The following is a 19,798-nucleotide window of genomic DNA, read 5'->3' on the forward strand; positions in this document are numbered from 1 at the left end:
CAGCCAATCGGGGCCACCAGAATTGGGGCTGTCGCGGGGAGCCGGGGGAGATGCTGCGGGCTGCAGGCTGAGCCGCCCTCCCCGCCGAGTTCCCGCGCCCCGCGCCCCCCGCAGCCCCGCGCCTCTGCGGACGGGACGCGCCCCGACGGCGCCCGGCGCCCCCCGCCACCGCATCCTTCGGCCCGGCCCCCCCCCGCCACCGCATCCTTCGGCCCGGCCCCCCCCCCCCCGCCACCGCATCCTTCGGCCCGGCTCCCCGCCACCGCATCCTTCGGCCCGGCCCCCCCCGCCCCCCCGCCACCGCATCCTTCGGCCCGGAGCCCCGCGTCGGGCCGGCTCCGGGCAGTGGGTGGGCCGGGCCCGGGGCGGCCCCGCCGAGGCAGGATGTTCGCGTCCAAGTCCAACTCGGTGTCGCCGTCGCCGTCGCTGGAGCAGGCTGAGTCGGACGCGCTGGACATCAGCACCAAAGTGCAGCTCTACGGCGTGCTGTGGAAGCGGCCCTTCGGGAGGCCGTCGGCCAAATGGTCGCGGCGGTGAGTGCGCCTCCCGCGCAGGGTGAGGACCGCCGGGGGAGGGAGCCCAGGGCCGCGGACCCCCGTGCCGAGCCCTGTATTGCTGTCCTGCCTCTGACTTCCTCTGTGACCTTGTCCTCGTCCTGTTTCACTCTCTCCTGGCTCTCCCTGGAAGACGTGCATCTCAGCCCTCTCCTCGCAGCGCTGGGAGCTGGGTGGGACCACTGGCCTGGGGGCGATGGGCAGTTCCCTAGCGAGTGCATCTAAGCCCGGGGGGTTGGGGGGGGGCGTAGAATTCATGGCTGTGGTAGGCACCCATCTGGGTCACGTTGGGACAGACTCTGGCCCGGAAAGAATAGCCCCATCTCCAGCCAAAGACACCCTCCTGGGATCCCCACTGGCATCTCCCTAAGCGCTGTCCCCCACGCCCCAGGCATCAAGGTCGGGCTTGGAGATGGGGCTCCTGTGTCCTCCCCCTCTCCCCTGCTTCACCTATGACCCACCAGCACACCCTGCGCTAGCTCCACCATGGCCCCTCTGAGAGACTCTGGCCAGGAGAGAGAGGAAGGGTCGGGAAGGGTCTGTGCCCACCCCTGGTGGGACAACGTTGGCAACCCCTCCAATTGTCCCTTGAACTAATTTTTAAAAATCTGAGCCTAGGGAAGAGAGTCTCCAGTGCTTCTGGCACAGAAGCCCAAAAGGAGGGACTGAGCTGGGGTGGACCTGAGCAGAGACAGATTAGGGCAAGGGAGGGGACAGATTGGGCTGTCCCAGGGATGGGTCTCTTGGAAGGGGCAGTGGAGAGGATCAGAGCAGCCCCAGCACTGGCTTACAGTGCCAGCGTCCCAGTCCCCAACTCAGAAGGGACTTCCCAGATGTCAGCCAGTGGCCACTTTCTATGTATAAATGGGCCTGGAAGGTACTGGAGGAGGGTGTGCTTCTTACTAGAAGAAGGAATCAGAGGAATGGCTCATGGCCCTGAGCTTGCAGGAAGCTCCCCACGCTGGTCGCAGAAGCAACGGGCCATCTTCTGGACGGTTTCCAACCTCAAGCCAATCTCAGTTCTGAGATTTGCTATTAGGATGGTCTAGAGAAATCAGACCCTGATCCAGCCTCTCCCTCAAGGTTGACTCTGCCAGGAAACTAGGAGGTGTCTAGATGCTCTTTCCCATCCCACTATGAGTCTGTCTTGGAGCAGGGCCTCAGATATTTCTAGGACCACAGATCACAGAGATATGGCAGTGGTTGGTTCTGATGTTCTATTTTGATGAATAATTTAATATTTCTACAAGGCCATAGAACAAAAGGATCTGTGGAGGGTGTTTCACGTTTTATGTAGCTGGTTTCACATACCTTTCTTGGTTCTGCCAGTTTTCTCTCTGGGATTTAGTGGGATATGGGTTTCTTGCATTCCTCCAAAGTTAGACTTCTCTTGCATCCCCTAAATAGAGGCCTGGGGCAGTGTGGAGGGGATCTTATGAGGGGCTTCCAGGGTTGTACTGTCTTAGATGCAGTTCCTGAGCACCAGGCACAGCCTCTTCTCTACCAGGGCACCCTGGTAGGGAGTGGGGTGGGAAGGCCGCTTGTAAATAGAGGTACAGATAGCGCATGCCCCCCACTCCCCTCTCTTCTGCCTTAGCTGCTGTAGGCAGCCACTGCTCTCTCCCCATTGGGTCTGGCTGCTGTCCTCGGTATTGAGTCTGGGTCTTGTCCTCCAAGACTCTTCTTGCCAGTCGCTTACACCTGATCACATCCCTAGTAAATACTGGGGGCCTCTGAACCCTGTGGCATATCTCTTAGCCCCTCTCACCTACAGTGGTGGGGACCTGGGCCCTGTACCCACAGTCAATTTCAGGGCTGGGAGGTGTCAGGGGCAAAGGCTCCTAGCTCAAAGCACAATGGTGGAGCCAAGGGAGGCTTGGGAGGCTTTAGCTCCCCACCCCCAACCGCATACACCATCAGCAGTCCCCACAGCCGCTCTGAAAACCATCCAGTCTAACTGAGAACAGTGTACATGCTCTGCAGATACAGCTTCAGGTCAAGTCCTCCAGCCTCCTTAAGGGGAGATTGTCACCTCTGTTCCCTTCTTTTATAGGAATTCTCAAGCCACCACCTTACAAAGAGTCCTCCTCCCCTGGGGTTCAGGAAATAACTAAGAGCCCACCTGCCCTTTGGGGTGAGGGTCATGATGCTAAGCTTAGTCCCTTCTTGCTTCCCAGCAGGGCCCCCTGGGCCCCAGTTCCCCATTTGTGAAATGGAGTCTCTGGACCTCAGCTAATTAGCGGCCACAGGAAGGCTTGGGGAGGGGGCAGCCCAGGCCCGCCACTGCAGAGCCTTGCCATTAGGGCGATCAATGCTCTCGCTGGGGCCGCTAAGGGGAAGGGGCCTGGAAAGGCTCCTGCAGCCGCATAAATAACGGATGGGCAAGATGGAACGTCTGTGGCAGGCTGGGTTCTGTAAAGCCTCTTCCGCTCAGGACCTGTCTCAGGTCTCAGGGCGTGTGCCTTCAAACCTCATGGCCCAAACAGCCCTGCCCTTCCTGGGCTGCTTTGAGTGAAAGGCTCGGCTTTCTCCCCTCTAGTCAACAAAAGGGGAAAGCAATCAAACCATGACTTAGAAGAGATAAGAGAACTGGGATCGGTGTCTAGAGGGTAAGGTTGATGACTCAGTCCTCCCCAGCCTGGGAGCAGCGGAGATGCAGAGGCTGTTGGCAGAGACCGGGTAGCCCAGCTTCAGCCAGTGTCAGCTCGCAGCAGGGCTGGTCTTGCAGGCAGGCCGGCTCTCCCAGGGTTTAATACTCTCCTGGGGCCTCTGGTCCCTCTCCCAAACCCTTCTGAACAAATACCGACGCCAGAGCCCAGAGCCCCCCCGACGGGGAGGGCCCAGCCAGTTCCTGCTGCAGGGCCCTCTATGCTGGGCCCTGTTTCCCCTTCCCCCCACGGAAGGTGGCCAGTGGGCCCCCAGCTCAGCCTAGCAGCAGGTCTCACTCGTAGCACATTCAGTGTCCGCTAAACACCAGGGGAACCATGAGATGCTGGCCTCACTTCCCAAATCTCAGGTCATAACCTGCCCAGGTGTGGAAAGATCATCTGGGGCCACCATACCAGAAAGATCTGGGGAGGCTTTCTTCCCACAGGGCTTTGGGTCTGGGAGTTTCATCTGTGACCCTGAGCACTGTTTCATAGAGATGACGTGGCAATACCAAGCTGTCCCGAAGGGAAGAGCCTAGCATGTCACCTCCACGCACCAGGCTCAGCCTCTAGTGACCCTGGGATTTGGTCTCGCTTTCTGGCTTACATAGAATTCTGCACAGCTGGCTGTGTGAAGTGCCTCATGAGCACAGCTGTGGCATTACTGCTTGTTTTATCACAGCTGCAAGGTGCCTGCAGGCTCCTCTTTTTGTAATAAACTTGTGTTCTTCAAACTTCTTCCAGTGCGACAGCTTGGTGGGATCTCCCCAGACCCTTCTATCCATTACCCCTACTGCTTTTGAGGTGGTGGCACCAAGGTTCCCCTGAGTCCTTAGGTTAAGGAGATGGGCATAATGTCACAGCTAAACAATGATACAACACTCATTAATTCAGGCTGCACTGCAGACATATGATGATTCACTGGGACTAAGCCTTGTGAAGTTAAGTGAGTTAACAATGCAAACAAGCCATACTTTCCTCACACCCCCACCCCCAGGAGCTGTCCCTAGTGGCTGCTGATGTCATGTTTGAAAATGAGTCTCACCCGTGAATAGCGGTCAGACCTCATGCAGGACATATGCAGGCAGTTCAGCTTCCTTATGTCCAGGACTTGGAAATAACAAAGCAGCTTCCTTTGAAAGAGGCTCTGGCTGTGCTGGAAAGTGACCCTAGGCTTAGAAGCAGGTTCTGCCAGTGGCCGGCTGTGTGTGACCGGCTGTATGAGCCCGGCCGAGGCCCAGCAGCATCTCACCTCACTGGCCCGTGGTGTCTCTTCTGCAAAATGGAGGTAGTTCGCATGGTGGTTTTTCAACCGTGTTCCATCGATGACTCTAGAGATTCCTTGACTATACCACAAGGGAGTGGGGAGCAGGGGGTGGGGCTCTAAGGCTCTACCCACTTCACCCAGTGCCTCTGCACTGTTGTCTGTTTTACATATTCACCTTGTCTTTACTGTGTTTTAAAAAAGATTTTATCTATTTATTCATGAGAGACACAGAGAAAGAGGCAGACACAAGCAGGCTCCATGCAGGGGAGTCTGATCCCAGGACCCCGGGATCATGCCCTGAGCCAAAGGCAGAGACTCTCAACCACTGAGCCAGCCAGGTGCCCCATCTGTACTGTATTGTTTGAAGAATTGCACTAACGTTTTTATTTTATTAAAGATTATTTATTTATTTATTCATGAGAGATACAGAGAGAGAGACACACAGAGAGAGAGGCAGAGACACAGGCAGAGGGAGAAGCAGGCTCCATGCAGGGAGCCTGATGTGGGACTCGATCCCAGGTCTCCAGGATCACGCCCTGGGCTGAAGGTGGCGCTAAACCTCTGAGCCACCTGGGCTGCCCTGCACTAACGGTTTTAAAAACTCCCTTGGACTTGATGATGTCTGCATCAATTCTAACTTGTCATCACTCGTGTCCTTCACAGGTATGATTCCTACTGTCCTACCACTTCAGAGCTAATGTCACACAAGTGGCAAAGGTCAGCATGAGCATTCCCTGAGTGTACCAGGTCATGCAGCATGAACGAAAAGGGACACATGCTCGGGGCTGTCATTTCTATCTTCCTCTATCACTCCTGAAAAGGACACTTCTGCTAAGTTGTCCCTCCCCAGCTCTAGGATTTACCTGGCTCCAAACCTCATACAACTGTTCTCAGTGCCTGAGAGGCTCAGGGATAAGGGAGACGGGGTGCTGGTCCTATTCGGCAAGTCTGTGCCTGGGGAAGAAGGGGCAGCCAGGCTGGATACCCACCCACCTTCCTGTGAAAGGTCACCCATGGGTGGCTCACATGTCTACTAGGCTCTCGCTGCCCTCTTGAGAGTGAGTTCACTTTGGCCCAAGGTCTCACCCCGCATCCTAAGGAAATCCAAACCTGCACCAAGGCTTCTGCTAATCCTCAAGAGGCTCTAAACTCTTGTTTCCTTGTTTATGGATTGACGTGCTATCCACCGTGGGTGGTCCCTGTGGTAAGAACTCAGCCCATCCCACCATCTCCCTACCCTTCCCCACCACCTCGTGGGCACATCCGCTTCTCACACAAGGGATCTGTGAGTCTAGTAGGCTATGCAGAAGAGAAGAGTTGGCAATGAAAACGGCGGAAGAGGCATTTAAATCACAGAAGTGTGAACACTGTCTCATTGAGTGCTGGCACCTTGTTTTCACAAGCCTTCCAGACACCCCATCATGCCATCGCCAGAGATGGGATTGTTCACCACTGTCTCTTGACACTGTAGGACCCAGCTCCCATATCTTCTATGGGTCCTCTCTCCTCTGCACTCCTCTGCACTCTCCTATCAACCCTCTTCCCCACGGCCCTACGGGATTTCCCCTGACTCCAACTTTCTCTCGCTTTGTGCTCCAAGGCCCTTTCCAACCCCTACTCCCAAACTTGCCTATTATCTCTCCAAAGATTAAGGAGCGCAGCAGAGTAGATCCCTCTCTTAAACAGGACCTGCCCAACTTTGAAGGCATCTGTGGGTCTAAGCAGCATGTCCTCTCACCTCCAGCTGGATTGATCGTGAGGCCAGTGTTGACCATCAGGCTCTGGCTGAGTCCTTGTTGCATTCAGAGTGCCGAGGAGGGGAGTAAAAGGTGGAGACCAGGCTTAGGAAATCCTCCCCAAGTTTCCTTGTTTGTGTTGGATGGCACCTGCGTCCACCCTGTCACCTAAGCTGGCAGTTACCCTCATTAGCAAGAAGCAGCCCCACCCTGCTCTGTCCCTGCATGTCTCCTTGACCTTCATTCACCCCTCACTGGCCCTCCCCCACACCGCAGCCTACCCTTTTTGTGCCTATCTGCCAGTCATACCAGACATGTTTTGAGAACCTTGAACACACGATTCTTTCCATATGCTGTTCCTTCTGTCTGGAATGTATCTCCCCCTTTGGCTTCCTCCCAGATTCTTGAGGTATTCCTATTCACTCTTCAAAACCCTGCTCAGTTGTCACCTCCTCCGGGAGCATTCCCTTGGCTCACACCTAAACCATCATTCCTCCCTGGTCTGCACCTTCTTGTGCCTCATACAAACTTGCAATGTCAGCGTGTATCTGCGTGCTTGACAGTGTCAGTGTACTCTGGTGCTTCACAGTGAGGAGGGGTATGCTAGTGCTTTGCAATGTTGGTGCAATGCAGTGCACGCCATTGCTTTATAATCATCCTGGTTCCCCCACTTACCTGCTGTGTGATCTAGGGCATATTACTTAACTTCTCTGTGCTCCAGTTACCATCCCTAGCTCATGTGAGGAGCGAATGAGTTAACACACATAATGATGTTACCAGAACAGTGCCTGGCACAGAAAGAGAAGCTCAATAAACATTAGCTGTTTTTTGAATTATTCATTTCTACACTGGCTCCCCTGCATTTGACTCTAAGCTCCTCGAAGGCAGGCAATCCTCAAGCCCCAGCCCAGCTTAGGACTTGGCCTCGGTCCCCGGGGGATTCATTAATGCTCCCTGACCTGAGCTGACTGGGAGCTCGCTGCCACTCTACAGAGATGAGTTCTAGGATGGCAAACAGCAGTTGCAGGTCATGAGTGACCAGAAGGGTCAGGCGTAGTGATGAGGGGGACCAGGCATCAAAGAACACAGCAGTGGGGAACAGGGGCTGGGTCAGTGGACCAAGCCGACTTCAAGTCTGCCACTCACTGGCTGCTTAATTTCCCTGTGCCTCGTTAACTCACCAGGATCCAGAAACACAAATACCTCCATCTCTTAGAGTCGCTGTGAGAGATTTAAAAAGAGAATGCCAATGGAACACCAAAGTGAGTGTCTTACAAATGCTCCTACTCCTTCGACTGGGCAACTGGACATGCAAATACCATTCTTTAGGGCTGGAGAGGGGAGGGTTAGGGTTAGTGAGGGAGCTCTCCTCTCACTCACAGGATCTGGGCTGTACTCTGTCTTGCCTAGTGGGGCTGCTAGGGGTGGGGGAGGCCTAGGGTTACAGACAAAGGTCTGCCCAGGCCTGAAGTTGGCCCTGGATTGAAGGGTGGGCTGCAGACAGGAGGGAGCAGCAGATGCAGGGAAGTGCCTGGTACTTGGAGGACAGGGTGCTGGCCAGCTGGGCTGCTGCCAGGAGGAGCCAGGGGAGAGCTAATGGGAACCGAGGCCAGGGCAGGGCTGCAGAGACCCTGAACCTAATCATAATGCACAATAACAGCAGTAATAAAAGTAAATGTTTATTGATTTACCATGTGTCACAATATGCTGTCTTTATGGGAACAAACTCGTTTACTGATCCCAACAACACTAAGAGATTTAGCTGCTATGTTTGTCCTCAATCACACTTGGACCTGAGGCCTGGAGAGATCAGATAACTTGCCCTGACCATACAGCTGGTAAGTGGCAGGGCTCTGAGCCCTGGCTGCCCCAGCCTCGGTACCTCCTGCCTCTGGCCCAGGGGTTTCCTGCCTCGGTGCTGGCATGAACGGAAGCGGCCCCACATGTGGTGGGGTGTGGAAAATGGGAGCAAGGACTGTGGTCTGCAGGGTGCCAATCGCAGCCCCACCTCTGCCCTAGCTGTGTGACCTTGCACATGTTACTATGCCCCCTCTCGGCCTCAGTTTCCTCATCTGTAAAATGGGCACAACCCTTCCTTCCAGGATTGTGGCATAGATCAAATACTTGAGTACGTGTAAAACACTGAGCAGGGGAGCCAGCACATATGGGGAGTGCCTCCAGCCCTGGCCGAGCACCAACTCTGCAGGGCACAACAGGAGATGGCCCCTGGCTAGCAGTCTGAATGAGAGTGTCTGGGAGCAAAGGGACAGGAAGAAGTGTCCTTCTGTGCAGGGGCAGTCAGGTCCTGGGCCCTCACCCACTGAGAGGGAGCATCACCAGCTGGGGTAGCAGGCTGTCGCTGAGACAGGTTTCTGAGTCACGGTGGCTCTATAGGACCTGGAGGCGTGCTTTCCAAATGTGCCCTTTGTTGGGTGATATTCCTCCCTTCCAGCTGGGGAGCTGCACTGCTCCCCCAGGTTCATGCCAGCTGCTCTCCCTTGACCCTCACTCCCACCCAAACCAAGCTGAGCATAGCTGGAACTAGGCTGGGAAGGGCACACACGGTGTGTGGGCCCATCGCTACCGTGATCTGGTCCTGCTGCTTTCTGCCTGGCCATAGGTGTGCTATAAGCCTCACAGCTCCTCCCAGAGCCCAGCGCACTACTGCCCCAGGGCCTTTGCACCATTGGCTCCTCTACCTGGAGCATCTATTCTTCTCAAATGTCACCTTCATTATCAGGCTTTCCCTGACCACTGTGTTTAATATTATAACCTCCTCCACCCACCCCTCACCCCATTACTTATCCTGCCTTATTTTCCTCCATGGCATTTATTAGCACTGGTACATGGACTCTCTCTCTTATTTATTTACTGTCCACCTCCCCACTACATATATTCACTCTCAAGTGTAAGCTCTCTGGGGACAGGAATTTGTGTCTCCCTTGCCCACAATTCTATCTCTAGCACCGAGAACAGTGCCTGGCACACAATAGGAGCTCAGCAATGAATCCTGACCCCTTGTTTCATAGAGAAGCTTTGAAAGGGAGGCTCAGCAAGGCTGGGAGCTTGCCTGAGACCATGGTGTGAGGGATGGGGATTGTCTGACTCCAGAGCCCCTGTTGTCTCCCTGCCCATGGGTCCAGTGATTGTCCACCTGTTACCCCTCCTTCCCAACCGAGTCCCTGGCACAATGCTTTACCCTCAGTGCAGAGGGAACTTCAGAAGTGCCGGGAAGGCAAGAGGGGATTTGTCTTTGTTAGGCTCCCATAACAGAATACCAGAGACGGGGTAAATAGCCTCTTAACTGGTAAACTGTTCTGAGGTGAGTGTTATCATCTCCATTCTACAGGTAAATAAACTGACGCTCAGCGAGATGAGCTTACTTGCCTAAGGTCCCCCAGCTGGGAAATGGCAGGTCTGTCTGATGCCAAAACCTGTGTTCTTAACTCTGTGTGGAGTTTCTTTGAAACAGACAAGGAGCATCTTCCTTGGCCTATGGATCAGAGGGGGCACAGGCCTGCCCCCCAGGAGCCCAGCATCCCCTCAGGACAAGATGGGGTACATGGGTATATTGGGGCTAAGTACCAAGTGCACAGCCCAGTCAGCAAATGCAGGAGGAGCCTCAGATGGCTCTGGGCTGGGCTGGTCACCAAGGAAGGGCTCAGCCAGATGAAAAGCAGAAAGGAGGGCTTTCTAGGGAGTTCGGCACAATCCCCTTTATAGGATGGTGCAAAATGTAGTGATGTGGGCGGTGGTGAGCTCAGTGTGGGCCCAGAACAGAGGGGCTGCAGGGCAGAAGCGGCAGGAAAGCTGAGGACAGGTGGGGGTCAGGTGCTGGGGGTCCCTGCACCTCGGCAGAGGGTGGCGTTTATGTGTCCTTTCTCCCGCAGGGGCAGAGAGGCCTGGGGGGAGGAGGGCATCAGCGAGATGTCTGCAGCTCCATTTGGCATCTGGCGGGAACAAGGGGGTCACTGCAAATAAATAACAAGGGTTGGCGTGAGGCTCACACCCAAGGACAAAGCTGAGTTTCTTTCCTGGAGGAGGTGAGGTGGCAGCTGTGGGCAGTTCCGGGGACACTCCCCCAGCAGCTGTGGCCTCAGGAAAGATCACATGGCTGGTGGCCCTTCAGAGACTCACTGACTTTGTGATGCCCCCGGCAATTTTTTGGACCCTTCACAACAGGGGATTTCCAACGAGTAGTGTGCTGGTAAATGGCTAACAAGGGGCTCTCTCAGTGGTGGGAGGTGGGGGGGGGTTGGAGGCGCTGGGTGGAGCCCCATTTGTAGCATTTGATGGTTTTCATGGTGTAAGTGCTCCCACTGTGACTAATACCCAGCTACCCACACCATCTTACTGAATGCAGAGCAGGGGCGGGGTGGGGGGCAGGGGGAGAGTCACAGGGCCAGCTGTCCTCAGCCTATCTGAGCTGGCTCCAGCACCCTCTGCTTCTAGCTCCTCTGATCCTGCCACCATGCCAGTGACATTCCCAGGGGCCCTGAGAGCAAGAAGCCAGCCACTCTGGATGTCCCTGAGCCTCGGGGCTTTGAGGCCTGGTTGGATCTTGTCTCAGAGGGTACTTGGTGTCTTATTGTGGTCAGCTCCAGTCATTAGTCCTAGAGAGTCCACAGGGTGGGTCTAAGTGCTCCACATGTTGGCCTCAGGCAGTTGCCTCTATGACAATCAGAAAGCACCAAGGTCCCAGAAACCCTAAGTTAGACATGAGTCCCAAAGGAGGCCATGGAGCACTCAGACAGAAGAGGATGCAAGGGTCTCATGTAGATGGCAGGCCTGGCCTGGCCAGCCTGGTACCAACGTTCTGTTCAATGGCCGGTTTCATGATTACTTGTCAGAGGACCCATCTTGGAATCTTGTACAATGTCTTAGTGAGGAGGGAGGCCTCACCAGGCTCTGTGTTCTCCTAGAGCAGAGAGGCTGAAAGGCAGAAATGGTGGGAAAGTTTTCTTCTTTCCCTCCTCCCCCTTCTCCTGTGGTAGACCCTAAGGGACTGGAAATAATGACTCAAGGGGTTGAAGATAGCAGAGAGGAAGGACCATAGGAGCCCCCCTGTGCCAAGGGTGCTAGTGGGGCGGGATGGAGGTGGCCAGACCTGGAGGCCAGCTGTGGGCTCCCCACGTCAGCGGCTCACCTGTGCAAGGGCCAGGCTGCCTATGGTGCCGGGCAGCTGGCCAGCTGAAGCCTTTGCCCAGATGGGGAAAATGAGTCAGTGAGGGTGAGTCGGAGCTGGTGCCCCCAGAGGCTCTCCATGTGCGTGCAGTACCTCCAAGGCCTTCTTACTGCCCCAAGAAACCTCACCCCTTCCCTCCTGGTTGCCCCTTCTTCCCCACTACCCACTCTAGGTTCTTCATCATCAAAGAGAGCTTTCTTCTTTACTACTCTGAGAGCGAAAAAAAGAACTTTGAAACCAATAAATACTTCAATATACATCCTAAGGTGAGGCACCCCCCCACAGGGCCACAGTGGGGAGGGGCCCCGAGAGGCAATGGGGGGAGGGCATCCCATGAGGGCAGAAGACCGGCTCTTTTCTCACTGTAGTCTAGCAGAGTCTGGAGAACAAATCCTTCTTGGGGCCCAAGACTCCCTCCCTCTCCTGGGCTGCCCCCCAACCCTCCTGTGCCCCAGAGCCCACTCCCACCCTTCCTCTTCCTTCTGAGAGTTAGTTCTGGTCTAGCTCCCAGCCTAGGGCCCTTGGTAGGACCTGGCTTTGGCTGAGAGCTCCAAGAGGCCTTGAGTGACATGGGCGGGTGGGGGTTCCCTGTTCTGGTTCTTTCCCAGGGTGTCATCCCCCTGGGAGGCTGCCTGGTGGAGGCCAAGGAAGAACCCAGCATGCCCTATGCCATGAAAATCTCGCACCAGGACTTCCATGTGAGTAAAGCTCTCCCCTCAGCCTGGACTCAGCAGGACAGACCAGCTTCTCTGGGGACCTCCAGACCTCCTGGGGGAACCCCTCCAGTGGCCTGGTCTGGGAGAGTGTCAGTGTCCTAGGGGTGTATGATGGAGGGGCAGAGCAGGGCCTGTGGAGCCCTGTGGGCAGCCTCTGACATCCTGGCAGTGGCCTCCTCTCAGGTACACCTGTGGCTCCTCTTCCTGGCAGGGGAACATCTTGCTGGCTGCTGAGTCCGAGTTTGAGCAGACCCAGTGGCTGGAGATGCTACAGGAGTCCGGGAAGGTGTAAGTGCCCATAGGCAGGGGAGCAGGTCCAGAAATGGAACGATTATGGGCTAGATTTACCCTGATCTCCTTGCCTCTCTGCTGGGATCCTGGGGGCCACTGAGGACCCCTGAAAAGAGTAGAGTGGGGTGAAAAACTGTCTGGGCCTCCTTGCAAACAGGGCTGTGAAAGTTGGTTAGTTTGGGGGAAGAAAGGACAGGCCAGGGTTAGAGCATCTGTGAGGGGTCTGCTGAGTGGGCTTTGAGCACAGTGAGCTTTGCTTGTCTGGAGTCACAGGTGGACACCACTTGTCTCCAATTCTTGGGAGCATCCAGCATCACTAGGAGGATTTGGCTGCCTCCTGACACCCATCTCACCTCCCCAGGCCCACCGTGAATCTTAGCACAGACTGGACCTAGTGCTTTGTGAATCAGAGTCCAGATCATAGAAACCTCCAGCCCAACACGGTTCATTTGCATGTAGACCCCTGTCCTGGCACCTGCCTATTCGAGCTGGGGCATGCTTTTAGTCCAACAAATAACCCTGAGTGTGCCCCATGCCAGGCCTTGTGCCAGGTAGTGGCATGCGATGGTGGAGAGAGCAGCCCAGGAAGCAATCTCTTCCCTGCTCTGAAAGTGCTGCTGGCCTGGCCCACGGTGGCCCACTTTGCAGCCTCGGCCAGCCCCCAGGGACTGTAACTGATCGATGCTGGTGGCATGCCCAGAGCCACGGGTGCCAGGAGTGAATGGGGCTGGGATTCTGGAGGAGACAGGATGGGCGGGTACAAACCATGCCCAGTCTCCTTCTCTAGCCTTCTGTTGTAACGATTTTGTGTCTCTTCTTCTTCTCTCCTCTGTCCCATCTGCCCTCCCTCCCCAGGACTTGGAAGAATGCCCAGCTGGGAGAAGCCATGATCAAAAGCCTGGAAGCTCAGGGGCTGCAGTTGGCCAAGGAGAAGCAGGAGTATTTAGGTTGGCTAGAGGGAAGGACCGGAAGCTGAGGCTCCCTAGGCAGCTCTTCAGGGACGAGGGGGATAGCCGGGGCTTGGTGGAGGACCCAGGAAGGGGAATCTGGGGCAGGGCTTAGCAGGCTACAGGGAGCCACGGGCCAGCCCGGAGCCTAGAGGCTTTCACCGTGTAACCTGTGTCCTTTTGGCTGGCGTGACAGGAGGCAGGAGAACCTGGTGGCCAGGAGCTTGGGCTCTGGACCAGCTTTGCCAGTTGTCTGTTAGCTGTGGCAGTGTAGCCTCTGTAAGCCTCAATGTCCTCATCTTTAAAATGTAGACAAGAATAGTCCCTCGCTTTAGAGGTGGTGGGGGCGGGGTGGTCAGGGGAAATGAGAACATGGCTGTCAGCACTTGCATCAGGCACACAGGAGGGGCCCCATAAATGGAGTTGATGTTATCCTGCCTGGGGTCCCCAGGTTTCTGGATCTGCCCCTAATAACTCCCACCTGCCAGCCCACTTTAAACCTGACCACAGGGTTCCAGGCCCCTGTGCCCCTAACTGGCTGGCAAGCATGCTCTGTTTGGGAAAAAAGAAGGTGAAGACTGGGGGTTTAATGCTTTGCCTGGGATCCTCTCCCCTGCCCCTTTCTTAGACACTTGGGGCTTCAGTACTGATTCCCCTCTGCCTGGGGCAGACACCCCTGCCTCCCCCAGGACCTACCCTCCCCTACCCGCCAGACACTAGTGCAGAGGGGAGGTGGTCTGGGGGGCAGCACAAAGAAGAGCACTTCTAGGGGGCTGCAGACACCCACCTGAACTTCTGAAGATGAGGCCGTCCTTGTCCTGTGAGCACACAAAGCAGGGACAGTGACCAGAAAGGGTAGCAGCTGAGGGCAGTGCAGCAGCTTCTATCCCCTGGAGCTGGCTCTGCCCTCCAGTGGCCTGGGCATGGCAAGGCTGACCGTTTTCCTGGGCGATCCTGGGAGTGAGGGAGGTCACTGGAAGGCACTGGCCCCCTCCAGGCCAGCGCTGGAGTGAACTCTCTGTGAGGGTGCATGCTTGCTTTGCAGACAAACTGATGGAGGAAACCGAAGAACTCTGTCTTCAGAGGGAGCAGAGAGAGGTAGGCACACGGAGGGTACTAGGAACTGCTGCCGATCCCCCGTCTCCCACTTGGGGGTGCCCCTTAACAGCCAAGGTGTACTGATCTGTGTTTCTGGGATTCAAGAAGCATGTAGGGGAGCAAGACACCCAGAGAACTCACTGAAAAATCACACAGGTGGCATCAGACAGGTGAAGCCACGAGGTGACAGTGCTTAGGACTTGTTCTGGCTTCTTGTCAGAAGTGGATTTCTTCTTGCCAGTCCCCAGGGACGCAAGTAAAAAGTGTAGGTAACCAAGTTCTAGAGAAAGCAATCCCCAAATTGTATACATCAGTAGGTAATGAGCTGCTTGTCACTGGTGATCTTCTGTTACCTAGAGAGGGGCTTCTGCACTATTGGGGTGAGTAAGTTGGATGCTTGCAGGGGTTCCTTCATCCTCTAAGTGACACAATGTAAGTTCTGAAAAGGCCAAGCATTAGCCTGGGGCAGCCTGTAGGGAAAAGCAGACTCTTGCTTCATTTGAGGATAGTGAGCCACTGAGGTCTGCCTCATTTGGAATCTCTGTGTGACATTGGTCCTTGCCTGTCCTGAAGGGACATCAGCACCCCTGAAGGGCAGAGTCAGGTAGTGATAGCAGTACAGAGACTTGGAGCCAGGCTGCCTATGTTTGTGTTTGACCTTCACCACTTCTAGCTGTGTAACCTTGGACAAGTTACCTAAACTCTCTGAACATCAATATTCTTACATGAAAAATAGAGATAATGGAACCCATCTTAATAGGATGCTGTGAAGATTAAGTGAGATGTTACATATAAAGTACTTGGCAGGGATGCCTGGGTGGATCGGTTAGTTAAGAATCTGCCTTCAGCTCAGGTCATGATCCTGGGGTCCTGGGGTAGAGCCCCACTGCTCAGCGGGGAGTCTGCTTTCCACTCTCCCTCTGCCCTTCCCCCCTGCTCATGTACTTGCTCTCTCTGAAATAAGTAAGATCTTAAAAAATAAAGTGCTTGGCACATAGGATGTGCTGAATGTTTGTTAGTATCATGATCAGGTTACTATTAATTATGGGCCCATCCTGCACGTGAGCTGCCTGAGATCTGAAGCTGCAAAGTGGCTTGCCCACAGGAGAACCTGATTCAGTCCATTTCTCTTTTCCCAGTTGCTTTTCCTTGTCCTTATAAGGCTGGGCCCATCAGCCTTGGCTCAAAGCCCACCTCTGTGACTTTTGTCTAACCACCTTTCCCAACCACCCCTCACTGGGCTCTGAGACAGGTCCTCTGGTCAAGAAGTATCATGTCCCTATAGCACCCCAAACATGGGGTGGCCCGGCACAGCACATGGCCTAGGATGAGTGCTTGATAAATGTAGGATGACTCCATGAATGAATATTTCCAATTCTTGTAATTTCCCATCTTGATTTTCATCCAGTAGGACAATTTATCCTCATTTTTCTTCTTCCAAAATCTTATCTGATATTCTTGCCCACTTATTCATTTTGTCCATCATTAACAACAATAGGAAAAACCAAACCAAACCAAACAAACAAAAAAAAACAAAACCCAAAAGCCATTGAGGATTTGTATTAGGATTGCATGGATTTGAGGATTGGCTTCATGACAGCACCGAGCCTTCTCCCACCCAGCGGTGTTTGGGCCTCCTTGTCTCCATACTGTCATCCAGGTCCTGCCTGAGTGCCTCGGCGTTTACTTCACATAGTTCTGTCATTTTGAGAAGTGAGACTTTCGGTGCGTGGTCAGCAACCTAAAGGCAGATAATTGAGGAAGCCAGAGGAAGGGATGGAGTGACGGACACGGCCAGCAGCAGGGAGAGAGACAGCCTTATCCATCAGAGAGGCTAAATCTGGGGCAGCAGTCAGCCGGAGGAAAATTTAGACACTCTATCTAGGTCTTTAGCCAGAGAATGAGGACAGCAGAGACCCACCACTCACAGGCCTCACTTAAAGCCATAGCATGTCGGAGGAGCAAGGCCTGTCAGCTGTAAACTCGCTGATTGTGTGTTTCAGGATGTGAATGAGACGCGCATGGGCCCAGCTGATTCCCACGGTGAAGGCTGCTGTGGGCAGGCGCGAGGGAAAGCTCTGTGGCCAGGTTCGGATGCCCCTGTCAGCTGCGCTCTGGAGCAGGAAGAGAATCAGGCCTGCCCTAACTTGCTCATCCATGCCATTGGTCTACCTGTCCCCTGCCTCTCCCATCTCCACTGCAAGGCACAGGTTGTCTGGGCGTGCCTTGGGCCACTTAGGGAAGCATCGGGCAGGAGAGCCTAGTGATATGACGAAGATTCTCTGGTTTTTAAGGGGCAGCCTGGCCTAAAGGCAGGCTCAGGGTCTGGAACTAGGAGACTGAGGTTGGAGTTTGTGTGGCCTTGGGCAAGTTAACCTCTCCGGGCCTCAGTTTCTCTATCTGTGATGCTCTGGTAAGAGTTAGTGGCTATGCCCACCTAGCTCTCGGGTTGCTGTGAGGCCCAACGACATAGAAGGCAACAGAGTGCAAGGCCCACGCCGATGTGAGCTGTATGGTGGTGTGGCCACAACATCCTCCACGTGGAAGAGAGGGCCTGGGACTCTTGACACGTGAGCAGAGAATGCCCTGTGGCCGGAAAGCCATGCCCTTCTTTGGGCGCAGGTTCCTCAAATGTCCCTGGCTCCCTGTGATCTCATCTCTCTCATCCCCTGGAGGAGGGCAGCCTGCCTACCTTTCCTTTTCTGGCTTTCCAACTCTGAGAGCTCAGCATTGGCCTGGGAAATTAGAAATGTCCAGGGCCCAGTAGGCAGGCATCTGGCCACCCAGGCTGCTTCTGGTTAGAACACAGACTCTGGGTGTTGGAAAGAACCTCCCACTTCAAGATGAGGCTCTTTGCTCACCTCCCTGATGGATGATATCCTGATCCTATGATGGGCAGCTCACAGCCTCTGGAGCTATTCTTGGCCTTATTTCTCTGTGGTTTGAAATCTCTTCCTTTTATTGAGCTAGAATTTGCCTTCAGGTGACTTCTTTCTAACCTTGTACTCCTACAACTTAACCAGGCCCAGGAATCAGAAGAACACGCACTAGGTAGTGGACAGAGTCTTTAGCTGCAGCAGGTCTCAGCTGACCTCAACCTATGTGGCAGGGTTGCTACAAACGCTCAGATCATCTTGCCTGCAGGAACAGAAGGTTCTAGCTGTTCCAGGTTGATACATTCTGCTGTCATTGGTCTCAGGCTACACCTGGACATCAGTTTAAGAGTCACACAGGTGAAATGAAAGGAAAAGAAGTGAGCAACCAGAAAGAAGATTCTCTTTCTTTGTCCTTATTAATATGTAGCTTTTTTATTAACAGTAGAAATCATACTCTTTGTAGAACAAACTTTGTCCTCAATCCCACAGTTGACAGACAACTGCTGCCAACATTTTATTATTTTTCTTCAGTCTTTAAAAAAAATATACATTATTCTAGAGGCACCTGGGTGGCTTTGTTAGTTAAGCGTCCAACTTGTGGTTTCAGCCCAGGTCATGATCTCAGAGTCATGAGATCGAGCCCCATGTCGGGCTCTGCACTTAGCATGGAGCATAGTTGAGATTCATTCTCTCCCTCTACTCTGCCCTCCCCCTGCCTGTGTGCACACACACTCTCTCTCAAAATAAATAAAATATTTTAAAAATATGTATATCATCATATACATATTAACGTGTATATAATTCTTATTATTCTTATATATTTTTCAATGTAATAGGATCATAGCAGATATTCAGTTTTATGGCCCACTTTTTCATTATACCTTCATGACCACTATACCTTTAGCAATTTTTAATGTCATTTTGCATTCCTTGCAAACATCAGTTTTAATGACCATGTACTGATTCATCCTATGTGATGTTCCCTTTAACCATTCTTCTGTTTTTGGACATCTAGCCTGTTTTCACTATTATAAATTGTGAACATTTCTGTACACATAAATCTTGGTCTACTGTCTAGTCATTGAGGAGAGATTCCAACGGGTGAAATCACTGAGTCTGGGCAAGAACTTTTAAGACTCCTGATGCATATTGACAAATTGCTTTCTAGAAAGTTTGTACCAGTTTTCACTCTCACCAGCAGTGTATGGACAGTTCCATCTTGCTCTACCCTACTGCCCACATTTGAGTCCTTCCTTCAACATTGACTGGCTGTAGTGTGGGGAAAGGGACGAAGAGATGCGTGACTTTGAACAAGTTACTTGACTTTTATGTACCTCTGCTTTTCTCATTTGTAAGCTGAGGATAAAAATATTGTCTGCTTTCAGAGTTGTTATGAGGATTAAATGAGTTAATACATGTATAGTACTGAGAAGAGTAAGCTCACAGAGAATGTTATCCATCATTGTCATTATCATATACAAGATCTGTTTCAGAATTCTCTTTTCCATTCCTTTAAATTGCTGTCCATCCTTGAACAGATACCACAGTTTCAGTTTATAATACTATCTGTCATTTATTAAGCACTGTGTTGCAGACAATTTGCATGGATTAGCTCACGTTATCCTCCCATGAAAACTACAAAGTAGTACTGCCCATCTCAGAGAATACCCTCCTCTCTTCTCTCTGCACTAGATCTAAAGGCAATCTAGACCACAACTCCGGCTTCATTTACTGTGTGTGTGCAAATGACTCCCCACTGACAGATGCAATCCTTTTTCTCTGCTGAGCTACAGCTCTTTAATATCCAACTCTTGATGTCACATCTCCAGCCAGAGTTCTCAAAAATACTGCAAACTCAGCGTTTCCGAGACCATTCATGATCTTCTCCAGCACAGCTAGTGCTCCTCTTCTAGTGCTCTCTATCTCAGGGAATTCACCACCATCCCTTTTTGTGCAGACTGGAGACTCAGGAGTCATGCCTCACCCTGTCCTCCCCATCCATCCCCTATCCCACTCTACCCCTGAGTTCTGATGGCACTGCCCCCACATGCTCTAGAACCTGCCTAGCCACTTCTTTCCATCTCACTGCCCTGCTCTGGTTCACAGTATTAGTTAGGTCTTGACGGACTAATGCAGTGGCCTCCCACCTGGGTTCTTTTGGGTCCCTCTTCATCCCTTTCCTCCATGCTGTAGCCAGAGTCATTGTTTACAGTGGAAATCGGGTTATGTTGCCCACCTTCTTCCCCTATTCCCTGCTCAAAACCCTCATTGCTTGTTTTTGTTTAGGTAAAAAAGACCAAAATCCCCAGCATAGCCCAAGGCCCTGTGCAGTCTAGCCTCCTTTGCACCCTGTTCACTCTCATTCTGGGCCCAGCTGTATGGACCTATCTTGGTTCTTTCAGGGCAGCAGTTTGCTATGGGCAGCAGGTTTCCGAAGGGCCTTTGCCCATACTGATCCTCCCGGAATGCTCTTTCCTCTT

General features: G+C 53.3%; 1 protein-coding gene across 4 annotated transcripts in view; it reads left to right on the top strand.

Annotated features, from left to right (window-relative positions):
• The first annotated feature begins 70 nt into the window (after positions 1-70).
• PLEKHD1 (pleckstrin homology and coiled-coil domain containing D1) overlaps positions 71-19,798 on the top strand; it is a 28,907-nt gene continuing 9,179 nt past the window's right edge. Inside the window, exons 1-6 of one of the 4 annotated variants that reach the window (XM_072761819.1) lie at positions 71-533; positions 11,563-11,656; positions 11,999-12,088; positions 12,318-12,394; positions 13,253-13,344; positions 14,390-14,442. In XM_072761819.1, coding sequence (XP_072617920.1) covers positions 385-533; positions 11,563-11,656; positions 11,999-12,088; positions 12,318-12,394; positions 13,253-13,344; positions 14,390-14,442 — 555 coding nt within the window. In that variant the 5' untranslated portion in view covers positions 71-384. Of the gene's footprint in view, positions 556-11,562; positions 11,657-11,998; positions 12,089-12,275; positions 12,395-13,252; positions 13,345-14,389; positions 14,443-19,798 lie in introns of all 4 variants that reach the window. The other 3 variants (XM_072761822.1, XM_072761818.1, XM_072761821.1) reach the window with 3 other exon arrangements.

Source organism: Vulpes vulpes, chromosome 6, assembly GCF_048418805.1.
Source record: "Vulpes vulpes isolate BD-2025 chromosome 6, VulVul3, whole genome shotgun sequence".
In the NCBI taxonomy this organism is placed as follows: Eukaryota; Metazoa; Chordata; class Mammalia; order Carnivora; family Canidae; genus Vulpes; species Vulpes vulpes.